The 14,354-nt window shown below is 43.5% G+C and overlaps 1 protein-coding gene across 5 annotated transcripts in view; it reads right to left on the bottom strand.

The window, feature by feature from the left end:
- LOC140912881 (transmembrane protein 263) overlaps positions 1–14,354 on the bottom strand; it is a 312,775-nt gene that overhangs the window by 275,411 nt on the left and 23,010 nt on the right. For 2 of the 5 annotated variants that reach the window (XM_073348107.1, XM_073348102.1), the window contains exon 2: positions 11,193–11,274. The exons of the other annotated variants lie outside the window; for them this stretch is intronic. Coding sequence is in view for 1 of the 2 variants with exons in the window: in XM_073348102.1 (XP_073204203.1) it covers positions 11,193–11,255 (63 nt within the window). In the remaining variant the exon portion in view is untranslated. The remainder of the gene's footprint in view (positions 1–11,192; positions 11,275–14,354) is intronic. 5 annotated transcript variants of the gene reach the window in all.

Below are 14,354 nucleotides of genomic sequence, written 5' to 3'. Positions count from 1 at the left end.
TTCTTTGCCTTTCTAGATTAGCATGCACATAACTGTTTGAACTCATTTGCTGGGTTCACTGAAAAGCTACTGCTGCTAGTTTGGTAATGTATTTGTCAATATCTAACAACAAGTTGAACCCATGTGTCCTGAAATTACATAATCTACTGGCATTTTCTTTGATTGCTGCAGCTGTCTTGAAGAAATAGTTTTATAATTCAACTATAGTTTTATTTGGATTATAGTTGTTGATCTTTTCTCATTCTTGAAAGAGTAGTCAGGGCAGCCTTTAACTAGGTTTGAGATTCTACCCCTTCACAGAGTAAGTCAGAGCAGCACAATCTCCATAGCTGTGTGTAATAGGGTGATAGATAGCAAGCATGAAAAAAATTGGGACAGGAGATGGGTGTGGAGGAGGGTAATCGGGCTTTGTCTTATATAGGTACCTAATACTGGTATTGTCCCTATAAAATCAGGATACCTGGTCACCCTAGTGTGTAATGAACTAAACTATGTGGTTATAGATCTGCAAAACCAAACAACTGCTGGGTCCAATCACTCTTCCTTGGGTCTATAACAGGGATCTCAAACAACCACAAGGGCCACATGAGGACTAGTACACTGGCCCCAGGGCCGCATCACTAACCACCCCACCCCCCGTTGCCCCAGCTCCGCCCCCACTCCACCCCTTCCGTGAGGCCCCTGCCCCGCCTCTTCCCACCTCTTCCCTGCCCCCATTCCAACCCCTTCCCTGAAATCAAAGATGCTGGTTCTGTGGCAGATCAGCCCATTCAAGGGAATTTTTAGCCAGTTGTGGAAGCAAACCTCTCACCTCATAGAAGACAAGCACCTGCAGCATTTAGGTCAGCACCACTGATGTCCCATGTTCAGGACTACACACTTGCTCACTACATTAAAGAACCTTATCATGAGTAACATACGAATTTGCATACATTTTATTTCCCTATAATGCATAAGGCATAATCCCAAGTAATTAGTGAGAAGAGTCCTGATATTTGGTCCTCCAAATTATTTCAGTGGAACTAGAAATAGGGTGAAGAGCTCTGGAGAAAACACTTCTAATAGACAACAACAATTAATCACAAACCCTATAGGGAGTCTCATTAGAAGTTGCTGCAGGAGCTTATTGCCCTATATCCTTGACTGCACTGCACATCTATTGACTTTAAAGGACAGTTCTGACTTGAGGACTGTGGGTCTCTGAACACTAATTTAGCTGCTCACAGTTGCTTCAGAAGAGAGGCATCCTCCTCTCAAATCTCAGCTGGCCTGACACTTATGTATTTGTGGATGTAAAATCTGCTGGCATTCTCATGAGAAGCCAAGAGTAAAACAAGAGGCTGCAGCATAAATACACAACCAGTTCTGGTTATACAACATGTTTTCTCCTGAGCTACTACACCTCTGAATGCAATTTTGCAGGCCCTCTGTGTTATACTTATTTTAAAAAAGTATTTTTATAAAATATAGTTCACTGGTACTGTACTGAGCCAATGAGTGGGAGAAGGTAAGAAACTTCTCTGGAGACCATGAATTATGACTGAGACCAAATGATTTCACCTTGGTATTATGGCAGTGCAAATAGTGATACCTATAGTAATACAAAGTATTGGGCAAACTTAACAAGACCCTGTTTTCTGTTGCTTATAACTTTGGCAATCTAACTGAAATTTTCTGTGCTGAGTATCTGTCTCAAGCTGAATATTTTTGGAAAATCTTCAGCAAAATGATTCAGCTTCTCTTAGAATGAGTATCGTGTACACTGATTTGCCCACATAAAGTTCTTACAACCATTCTACTGAGAAGCTCTACCACATCCATACTTTTGAACAGGGACTTCACATTTGACAAGGGAATCACCTTGGCACCAGCAATATGTATTTTGCCATCACCATGAAAATTTCTCTAATTTAGGAGCCTCTGAAAAAAATCTCAGTTCATATATGTTCCAGAGAGACTTGCTAGAGTTTGGCAGTTAAATTCTTCCAAGATTCCATCTCTTCTGCATCACAGAGCTACTGGGGCTAAGCAGGACTTTTCTTGCAATTGTTTCTCCTGGAAGTCGCAGCCACTGCAGCACAAGAATTGAGAGCAGGGAAACTGTCACCTGCACTCTCAATGCCCCCATTATGGTGCCCAGGTAGGATGCAGGAGAAAGAGGAGCCACCTGACTGAAATGCAGAGAGACGAGAAGCAATGCCTGGGAGAGAGGAGGAAGACTGGGACAGGGACAAGGAGTCAATGGGCGGGGATAGAAAAGGGATGACAGGGACTGGGGTTGGGGCTGGCGCAGGGATGAGTACAGGCTGGATGGGCTAGGGGCAGAAGGAACTCAGGCTCCTTGGAGGACAGAGTTTACAGACTAAGGACTGCTAGGCAACGCTGAGAGCTTCCTAACTAGGCCCTAGCCTGCCATCTTTTGAGACCTAATCTCTTTAGGATTCTTTGACAAGGAGGCGGGGCTAATTCAGAAAGAAGCAGGTTTAAAAAGCCAGTTTGTAAGCAACCAGCAGGGCTAGCAAAGAGCAGCAACAAATGGGAATTTTGCAAGGGAGCATGAAAGCCTGATACACCTAACAAACATTCTCTAAACTTAGGCCAATAACCCACCCACCCCCAACACACACAACAAATTAAAAAAAAAAAAAAAAAAAAGCTGACTACCCAGTTTTTTGCACTGAATGCAGCATGTATGATTCCCTGCCTTGTGGGCAGATGGCATATGTGTGCATTCAGTACAAGCAGCTCATGGCCTTCAGAGACACCATGGGCTCTAAAGACCAGAGTGGCTGAACTGGTGGAGCTAAGGGAGGCAGAGATGTATAGAGAAGACTTTCCAGGAAACAGTAGAGCAGTCCCACCCCCAGTCTGACAGTCTCTGTGCTGTTGAGGAGGGTCTGGAGCAGAGGAAAATGATCCCATAATTGGGACCCTTCTTCCAGATAATGGCATGGAGGATACCTCTCTGGGGGAGCAGATTCCTGTTATTAGGAAGAGACAGGTAATAGTAATGGGGAACTCTATTATTAGAAATATAGATAGCTGGGTTTGTGATGAGCAGAAGAACTGTGTGATGAATTACCTTCTGGGTGCAAAGGCTGCAGACCTCTCAAGATATCTAGACAGATTTGTGTGTGGTACTAGGTAGGAGCTGGTGGTCATGGTACATGTAGGTAGGAAAGAGGTCCTGGAGCCCAAATTTAGGCCACTAGGCAAGATATTAAAGCCCAGGACCTCCATGGTAGCATTCTCTGAAATGCTTCCAATTCCACATGCAGGGCCAGTTAGACAGGCAGATCTGCAGGATCTCAATGCGTGGATGAGATGATGGTGTAGGGAGGAGGGAGTTTAGATTTGTTAGGAAGTGGGGAACCTTCTGGGAAAGGAGGAACCTATACAGGAAAGATGGGCTCCACCTGAGCCAAAACAGTATCAGACTGCTGGCATGTAAAATTAAAAAGGTCTTAGAGGAATTTTTAACTGAGGACTGAAGGAAAGCTGGCAGGCACGGAGGAGCACAGGGTTAGGACATACACATCCCTTAGGGGAGGATTTAAAGTAGATGCTCTATATCCTAGTAAAGAGGAGAGGTGATGGGTTAATAAAATACAGGTAGGAAGTGAAGAGAAACAATCAAATTAAAAAGAGTCTCATTCAATTACATCACATGACAGCAGGCAACTAAATATTGACAAAATTTATAAAGTGCTTGTATACAAATGCAAGAAGTCTAAATACTACGATGGGTGAACTTGAATGCCTGGTATTAAATGAGAATATGAATAGATATCACAGAAAATTGGTGGAATGATGATAATCAATGGGACATGGTAATACCAGGGTACAAAATATATAGGAAAGACAGTGTAGGTCATGCTGGTGGGGGAGTGGCACTATATGTTTAAAAAAAAAAAAAAAAAGGCAGAGTCAAATATAGTAAGAATCTTAAACTAATCTAAAAGTATCACAGAATTTCTATGGATAGAAATTCCATGCTTGCATAAATAAGAGTATAAGAGGAATATATTATTGACCACTTTACCAAGATGGTGACTGTTTGTGTGAAATGATCAGGGAAATGAGAGAGGCTACAAAACACCGAAAACCCAATAATAATGGCAGATTTCAACTATCCTCATATAGACTGGGAACATGTCACCTCAGCACAGGATGCAGAGATAACATTTCTAGACACCATCTTCTTGAAGCAGCTAGTCCTGGAACCCACAAAGGGAGAAACAATTCCTGATTTAGTCCTAAGTGGCACACAGGTCTGGTCCAGGAGGTAAATATAGCTGAATCATTCAGTAATAGCAACCATAATGTAATTAAATGTGAACATCCTTATATTGGGGGAAATACAACAAACAAAACAAACAAAAAACCACCACCACCACAGTAGCATATAACTTCAAGAAGGGGAACTACATAAAAATGGGAAAAAGTTACTTAAATGGAATTTAAAAGGAAAGGTGACAAGAGTGAAATGGCTGCAAGCTACATGGAAACTTTTTAAAATCATCATAATAGAGGCTCAAATTATATGTATATCCCAAACAAAAATACAATAAGAGGACCAAAAATTGCCACCATGGCTAAACAGAGTGAAAGAGGCGGTTAGAGACAAAAAGACAACTCTTAATAATTTGAAGTCAAGTCCTACTGAGGAAAATAGAAAGGAGCACAAATTCTGGCAAATCAAGAGTAATTAAGGCATGCAATTAAAAGCAACTAGCGAAAGACAAAAACTAACAGCAATTTTTTTAGTACATCAACAGCAGTAACCTGCAAAACAATCTGTGAGCACTGGACAATTGAGGTTCTACAGGAGCACTCAAGGAAGACAAGGCAGTTGCGGAGAAACTAAATGAATTCTATGCATTGGTCTTCACTAGAGAGGATGAGAGGGAAATTCCCACATCTGAGCCATTCTTTTTAGTTGACAAATCTGAGGAACTGTCCTAGATTTAGGTGTCAATAGAAGAGCTTTAGGAACAAACTGAAAATTAAACAGTAATAAATTACCAAGACCGAATGATATTCACCCAAGAGTTCTGAAGGAACTCAAAGATGAAATTGCAGAATTGCTAACTGTGGCTTGTAACAGATTGCTTAAAATCAGATGACTGGCAGATAGGTAACATAATGCTAATTTTTAAAAAAAGCTCCAGAGGTGATCCTGGCAATTACAGGCAGGTCAGCCTAACTTCAGTACCAGGCAAACTGGTTGAAACTACGGTGAAGAACAAAATTATTGGACACACAGATGAAATGTGTCTCAAGTTGTAGTGGGGGAGGTTTAGGCTGGATATTAGGAAAAACTTTTTCCACTAGGAGGGTGGTGAACCACTGGAATGCGTTACCTAGGGAGGTGGTGGAATCTCCTTCCTTAGGAATCTTTAAGGTCAGGCTTGACAAAGCCCTGGCTGGGACGATTTAGTTGCGGATTGGTCCTGCTTTGAGCAGGGGGTTGGACTAGATGACCTCCTGAGGTCCCTTCCAACCCTGATATTAGAATCATAGAATATCAGGGTTGGAAGGGACCCCTGAAGGTCATCTAGTCCAACCCCCTGCTCGAAGCAGGACCAATTCCCAGTTAAATCATCCCAGCCAGGGCTTTGTCAAGCCTGACCTTAAAAACCTCTAAGGAAGGAGATTCCACCACCTCCCTAGGTAACGCATTCCAGTGTTTCACCACCCTCTTAGTGAAAAAGTTTTTCCTAATATCCAATCTAAACCTCCCCCACTGCAACTTGAGACCATTACTCCTCGTTCTGTCATCTGCTACCATTGAGAACAGTCTAGAGCCATCCTCTTTGGAACCCCCTTTCAGGTAGTTGAAAGCAGCTATCAAATCCCCCCTCATTCTTCTCTTCTGCAGGCTAAACAATCCCAGCTCCCTCAGCCTCTCCTCATAAGTCATGTATTCTAGACCCCTGATCATTTTTGTTGCCCTTCGCCGGACTCTCTCCAATTTATCCACATCCTTCTTGTAGTGTGGGGCCCAAAACTGGACACAGTACTCCAGATGAGGCCTCACCAATGTCGAATAGAGGGGAACGATCACATCCCTCGATCTGCTCGCTATGCCCCTACTTATACATCCCAAAATGCCATTGGCCTTCTTGGCAACAAGGGCACACTGTTGACTCATATCCAGCTTCTCGTCCACTGTCACCCCTAGGTCCTTTTCCGCAGAACTGCTGCCTAGCCATTCGGTCCCTAGTCTGTAGTGGTGCATTGGATTCTTCCATCCTAAGTGCAGGACCCTGCACTTATCCTTATTGAACCTCATCAGATTTCTTTTGGCCCAATCCTCCAATCTGTCTAGGTCCTTCTGTATCCTATCCTATCCCATCCCTCCCCTCCAGCGTATCTACCACTCCTCCCAGTTTAGTATCATCCGCAAATTTGCTGAGAGTGCAATCCACACCATCCTCCAGATCATTTATGAAGATATTGAACAAAACCGGCCCCAGGACCGACCCCTGGGGCACTCCACTTGACACCGGCTGCCAACTAGACATGGAGCCATTGATCACTACCCGTTGAGCCCGACAATCTAGCCAGCTTTCTACCCACCTTATAGTGCATTCATCCAGCCCATACTTCTTTAACTTGCTGACAAGAATACTGTGGGAGACCGTGTCAAAAGCTTTGCTAAAGTCAAGAAACAATACATCCACTGCTTTCCCTTCATCCACAGAACCAGTAATCTCATCATAAAAGGCGATTAGATTAGTCAGGCATGACCTTCCCTTGGTGAATCCATGCTGGCTGTTCCTGATCACTTTCCTCTCATGCAAGTGCTTCAGGATTGATTCTTTGAGGACCTGCTCCATGATTTTTCCAGGGACTGAGGTGAGGCTGACTGGCCTGTAGTTCCCTGGATCCTCCTCCTTCCCTTTTTTAAAGATTGGCACTACATTAGCCTTTTTCCAGTCATCCGGGACTTCCCCCGTTCGCCATGAGTTTTCAAAGATAATGGCCAATGGCTCTGCAATCACAGCCGCCAATTCCTTCAGCACTCTCGGATGCAACTCGTCCGGCTCCATGGACTTGTGCAGGTCCAGCTTTTCTAAATAGTCCCTAACCACCTCTATCTCCACAGAGGGCTGGCCATCTCTTCCCCATTTTGTGATGCCCAGCGCAGCAGTCTGGGAGCTGACCTTGTTAGTGAAAACATTCTATGACATGTTGGGAAATAGTCAACATGGCTTTTGCAAAGGGAAATCATGCTTCACTAATCTATTAAATTTCTTTGAGAGAGTCAATAAATATGTGGACAAGGGTGAACCAGCTGATACAGTGTACCTAGATTTTCAGAAAGCTTTTGACAAGGTCCCTCACCCAAGGCTCTTAAGCAAAGTAGGCAGCCATTGGATAAGAGGGAAGGTCCTCCCATGGATCAGTAACTTGTTAAAAGATGGGAAACAAAGGGTAGGAATAAATGGTCAATTTTCACAGCAGAGAAAACTGTGGGTCCCCCAAAGACCTATACTGGGACCAGTGCAGTTCAACATCTTCATAAAGTGATCTAGAAAAAGGGGTAGAACGATGAGATGCTAAAGTTTGCAGATGGTACAGAATTACTCAAAATAATTAAGTTCCAAGCTGAGCGTTGAGAGTTACAAAAGGATCTAAAAAACTGAGCGACTGGACAACAAAATAGCAGATGAAATTCAGTGTTGATAAATGCAAAGTAATGCACACTGGAAAACATAGTTCCAACTATACACACAAAGTGATGGGGTCTAAATTAGCTGTTACCACTCAAGAAAAATCTTGGAGTCACTGTCGATACTTCTCTGAAAACATTTGCTCAATGTGCAGCAGCAGTCAAAAAGCTAACAATGTTAGGAAACATTAGGAAAGGGATAGATAAGACAGAAATCATCATAATGCCACTGTATAAACCCATGGTACGTCCACATCTTGAATACTGCATGAAGTTCTGGTCACCCCATCTCAAAAAAGATACAATAGAATGGGGAAAAGTACAGAAAAAGGCAACAAGAGTATTAGGGGCATGGAACTGTTAAGAAGTTAAAAAGACTGACTGTTCAACTTAGAAAAGAGACGACTAAAGGGGGATGTGATTAAGGTCTGTAAACTCATGACTGGTATGAAGAAAAATGAATAAGTGTTATTTACTCCTTCACATAACACAAGAACCAGAGGTCACCCAATGAAACTAATAGGCAGCAGGTTTAAAAGAAAGTACTTCTTCACACAATGCAGTCAGCCTGTGGAACTTATTGCCATGGGATGTTGTGAGGGCCAAAAGTATAACTAGGTTCAAAAAAGAATTTGATACATTCATGATTAATAAATCCATCTATGGCTATTAACCAATATGTTCCTAGACACAACCCCATGCTCCGGGTGTCCCTAAACCTCTGACTGCCAGAAGCTGGGACTGGACAACAGGGGATGGATCACTTGATAAATTGCCCTGTTCTGTTCATTCCCTCTGAAGCATCTGGTGCCAGCCACTGTCGGAAGACATGATTCTGGGCTACATGGATTATTTGTCTGGCCCAGTATGGCCATTCTTATGTTCTAAATGTTCTTAAAAGGGTCTGTAACCAAATAGAGAACAGTCTACTCAGAACCTGAAATAGTACTAGAGATTCCTGAATCTCAACATTCCTCCATGGTCAGCAAGTATCATTTTGTAATTAAAGACTATCATAAAACATACATAGAAGGGGGCTGGATTGTTGCCTAGGCAACTGGAATTCTGGCATTTCCTAACTTTTGAGTGCTCGATTTAACAGCCTTAACATTCTTTTGACTTTTTTTTTTTAATGTAATATTACTTCATTTCATAGAGTGGCCAATGAGAGGAGGAATCTGCCTTGCCGGTGAAGATTCTGACTCCAGAATCTAACTCACTGATATCTTACATAGCTGTACAGGTTAGAGAAAGTAATCTATGTGTTTTAACTTACAGTTCCTAGATTTGCTCTCAGGTACAGGAAGCAGGATGGGCCACCAGAGTCTGAGTCCACTAACTTCATACAAGGCCCATCTTTTCAACCAAGTGTTTGGCGAACAGAATCTAAAAATTTAGCCTTTTTTTTCCAGATGGCCAGGTGATTAATGGGGTAACTTGGCTGCCCCCTGTGGCCACTATTTTCACATATTGTCTTATGATGATGGGCTCATTACAAGTCATTAAAATAAAAAATTTCATGCCCTCAAACCAATATTCTTAACAAAGTGCAAAGAATTACATGCATTTACAGGAAACATATTGAGGAGCACTCAGCATTATAAAATGTCACCATTGGAGCAGAGCAAAACAATTAATCTGAAACTTTTTTCACCAAAAAAAACCAAAAACCAAATAAATACAGATTTGGGTCGACTGATTTTTTTTTTTACAAATTCATGTCTATTTGTGAATTATTGTGGTTGAAATGAAAAAAAAAATCTAAAATGTCAACACGAACCATTCCAACATTAAACAAAAAGTCTCACTTTGATTGTCTGGGCTAGAATCACAAAGCAACATACATGGAGGAGGTAGTGGTTTTCAGAGATTCTAAGTCCAGAAGGGACCATGGGAGCATCTTGTTTGACCTCCTGTATAACTAGGGCCCTACCAAATTCAGGACCATGAAAAATGCTGTAAAAATGGACTGTAAAAATCGGATCTCCCCCATGAAATCTAGCCATTGTAGGGGAGAGGGACGGGCAGGGCTGGGGGCGCCCCAGCCGGGGGCTCCTACCATGCACCAGTCGTCTTCAGCTACTAGATCTGGCAGAGCTGGGGAGGGATGGGACTTCCGCTTCCCCTGCACTGCTGCTCTCAGCAGGGAGAGGGGACCCATTACACCCACCACCAGAAACCTCCCCCCGGCTACCTGTACCTCCGCGGCTGCTCTGTCAGAGCTAGGCTCTGAAGGTAGCACAGAAGAAATGACAATGGCAATCCTGCAACACCCCTACAAGAGTTTTACAACCCACCCTCAACCTCCTTTTGGGTCAGGACATTCATGGTTACACCACCATGAAATTTCAGACGTAAACATCTGACCCATGAAATCGACTATTTTTAAAATCCTACGACCGTGAAATTGATCAAAGTGGACCATGAATTTGGTATAACACAGGCCATAGAACTTTCTCAGAATATCCTAGAGCATAGCTGGTGGTGGCGCCACCTGTGAAACTTTTAGCCCAACAGGGATGTGGGAGGCCCAGATTCAAATCCCCCACTTGGGGAACAGAACTTGAACCCAGGGCTCTGCTCTCCCAGGTGAATGTCCTAACTACCAAGCTATATTGCCATCACGCACAATTATTTCAAATTTGGTGACACTATATACCTCCAGACCAGTGGCACCGCTATGGGCACCCGCATGGCCCCACAATATGCCAACATTTTTATGGCTGACCTGGAACAACGCTTCCTCAGCTCTCGTCCACTCATGCCCCTTCTCTACCTACATTACATTGATGACATCATCATCTGGACCCATGGGAAGGAAACCCTGGAAGAATTCCACCACGATTTCAACAGCTTCCACCCCACCATCAACCTCAGCCTGGACCAATCTACACGGGAGGTTCACTTCCTAGACACCACAATGCAAATAAGCGACAGTCACGTTAACATCACCCTATACCGAAAACCCACCGACCGTTATGCCTACCTTTATGCCTCCAGCTTCCACCCCGGACACACCACACAATCTATTGTCTACAGCCAAGCGCTGAGGTAGAACCACATTCGCTCCAACTCCTCAGACAGAGACCAACACCTACAAGATCTTCACCAAGCATTCTCAAAACTATGATACCCACATGAGGAAATAAGGAAACAGATCAACAGAGCCAGATGTGTACCCAGAAGACTCCTGCTGCAAGACAAGCCCAAGAAAGAAACCAACAGAACTCCACTGGCCATCACATACAGTCCTCAGCTAAAACCTCTTCAACGCATCATCAGTGATCTCCAACCCATCCTGGACAACAATCCCTCACTTTCACAGGCTTTGGGAGGCAGGCCAGTCCTCGCCCACAGACAACCTGAAGCATATTGTCACCAGCAACTACACACCGCACCATAGTAACTAACTCAGGAACCAATCCATGCAACAAACGTCGATGCCAACTCTGCCCACCAGCGACACCATCACAGGACCTAAACAGGTCAGCCACACCATCACCGGTTCATTCACCTGCACATCCACCAATGTAATATACGCCATCATGTGCCAGCAATGCCCCTCTGCTATGTACATCGGCCAAACTGGAGAGTCCCTATGTAAAAGGATAAATGGACACAAATCAGATATTAGGAATGGCAATATACAAAAACCTATAGGAGAACACTTCAATCTCGCTGGACACACAACAGCAGATTTAAAGGTAGCCATCCTGCAGCAAAAAAACTTCAGGACCAGACTTCAAAGAGAAACTGCTGAGCTTCAATTCAGTTGCAAATTTGACACCATCAGCTCAGGATTAAACAAAGACTGTGAATGGCTAGCCAACTACAAAAGCAGTTTCTCCTCCCTTGGTGTTCACACCTCAACTGCTAGAAGAGGGCCTCATCCTCCCTGATTGAACTAACCTCATTATCCCTAGCCTGATTCTTGCTTGCATATTTATACCTGCCTCTGGAAATTTCCACTACATGCATCCGACGAAGTGGGTATTCACCCACGAAAGCTCATGCTCCAATACGTCTGTTAGTCTATAAGGTGCCACAGGACTCTTTGCCACTTTTACAGATCCAGACTAACACAGCTACCCCTCTGAAGCTTGACAGCAAGCTATAGGGTATTCAGCGGTGGGTCATTTTTAATTTTTCCTGTTCAATCTGTTCCACTTTCTATGAAATACTTGAATACTCATTTGGGGAGTGAGGAAGAGTGAGAAAGTGATTCTATAGCCCAGGGGTTAGGGAACTCACCCAGGAGGGAGGCAAAGAGGAGCGACACCTGGGTTCCAGTCCCTGCACCACTGAATAGCTAATTATACAATGTGAAATTGCTTCAACAGAAGAAACTGAATGAGACCCATCCCAGAATATAGTATAGCCTGGGGGGTAGGACACTCACCTGGGGGAGATGGGGTCTCTGACTTGGGTTCCCGTCCCTGCTCCAAAGCAGGTATTTGAACCTGGGTCTGCCAGGATTAGCAGAAGTGGTTTACAAAATAGTCATGGTTTTGTCTCTACACGAGTTGTCCTTTGCACTGGAGTTAGTTTGGAGTAACTCCATTGACTTCAAAACTGAAGCCCAAGGATTTTAAAGCCCATATTACGTGTAGTATTTTAGTTTGAAAAAGGTTTTAGAAGTAGAAAGATAGTTCTAGACTCCCGGCAAAATTCCAGTTTTGGTAATTACCGTCTCTCTTTCCTTACCTAGATCATCCTTGCTCGCTCCTGAATGCCCTGCTCCCACCTATTTGTTCCCTTCTCCCATGTGACTTTTCATGCTCTCTCAAATGCTGCACTTTCTGCTTAGAACCCTGTTTCTTTTGCTGCTCACAAAGCAGCCTCCTTCGTCCAGTCAAAAATTTCTCCTTAAAATATCTGTGGTCACACCACTTCTTGTTTCAAAATTTCATCAGCCAAACTAAACAACCCCTCTTGGACTGTCCTGCCTGAACCAAATTCAGTCCTGGTGTTGTAAGCAGGCACAACTCCACTGAAGTAAATGGATTAATCCCCACTAATGCCATCACAGACTATAACCCTCCATATACAATTTCACTTGTAAGCTCCCCAGAGCAGGGACAATTACCTTCCTCTATATTCAGACAGCACCAAACACAATGTTGGTCCTCCACCTAAGAAACGGTTGTGCTGTGTACTGCTATGTAACTACTGAATTTCATTTGGTCTGTAGGAGAAAGGGTTGGGCTAATCGCTAGAAAAATCACTTTTAGATCAGTTTGGTATGAAACGGAACATTCATAATTCACCTTTCTATAGTGTCCTAACAACAACACTCCAAATAGTTTTGCCTTTTGTTTAAAACTGTTACTATTTATTTAGTAAACACCACACAAAGTGGTGCAATTAAACTGGACACCTGCACTGAGTGTCTGAGGGCACAAAGCCTTCCTACTGCACATAAGGCACTAAGGGTACGTCTTCACTACCAGCCGTTTTGGTGGGTAGAGATCAATCTATCGGGGATCAATTTATCGTGTCTCGTCTAGACGTGATAAATTGATCCCCGAATCGACACCTGTACTCCACCTCGGTAGGAGTCGCCACCACGGTCGACTCACCGCCATGAGGACGGCCAGGTAAGTCGAACTAAGATACTTCGACCTCAGCTACGTGAATAGCATAGCTGAAGTTGCGTATCTTAGTTCAACCCCCCACATCCGCAGTGTAGCCCAGGCCTAAGGCTTTGTCTACACTAGCACTTTTGTTTGCAAAACTTTTGTTGGTCAGGGCTGCGAAAAAAAACACACACCCCTGACCGACATAAGTTTCACCAACAAAAGCACCAGTGTGGACAGCGCTATGTCATTGTGGGGGGGGTTAATTATGTCAGCAGGAGAGTTCTCTCCTGCCGACATAATTAACCCCCCCCACAATGACATAGCGCTGTCCACACTGGTGCTTTTGTTGGTGAAACTTATGTCGGTCAGGGGTGTGTGTTCTCTCCTGCTGGCACAGAGTAGCTACACAGGAGACCTTAGAGCAGCACAGCTGCAGCAGTACAGCTGTGTCGCTGTAAAGTCAGTAGTGTAGACATAGCCTTAGTTAGCCATAAGGAAAGGAGTACTTGTGGCACCTTAGAGACTAACCAATTTATTTGAGCATGAGCTTTCGTGAGCTACAGCTCACTTAAGTGAGCTGTAGCTCACGAAAGCTCATGCTCAAATAAATTGGTTAGTCTCTAAGGTGCCACAAGTACTCCTTTTCTTTTTGCGAATACAGACTAATACGGCTGTTACTCTGAAACCTGTCATTAGTTAGCCATGTAACTGAATACTTCCCCATGCATTATTGCTCAGATATCACATGGAACTCTCACACATTCGAGATGAAGCCAAAATATCATGCCATTTTGTAGTATGCTTGAAAGGGAAACTGTTGCAACTGGATGTTCTACCTCAGCTGTGAATTTTCAGCCTATTGTGGATTTAAAGTCAGTTTCATTTCATATCATATTTTCTAAATTCCATAGGAAAGTGCCATTGGATCAGCCAACCCTATTGACCGTATGTCTTTACCTGAGGGGTTTCCAAAGCTGCTGGATTTTCTGCAGAAAGTGAAAATTGATCCGTAACCATAAATAGGATTTTTTTTTTTTGCACTCATCTGGGTTTAAGAAAAAGTCTCTTGATGGAGGTTTTGTTTTTAATTTTACAAA

Source organism: Lepidochelys kempii, chromosome 6 (assembly GCF_965140285.1).
Source record: "Lepidochelys kempii isolate rLepKem1 chromosome 6, rLepKem1.hap1, whole genome shotgun sequence".
Taxonomy (NCBI): Eukaryota; Metazoa; Chordata; order Testudines; family Cheloniidae; genus Lepidochelys; species Lepidochelys kempii.
This window is presented reverse-complemented; position numbering and strand designations above follow the sequence as displayed.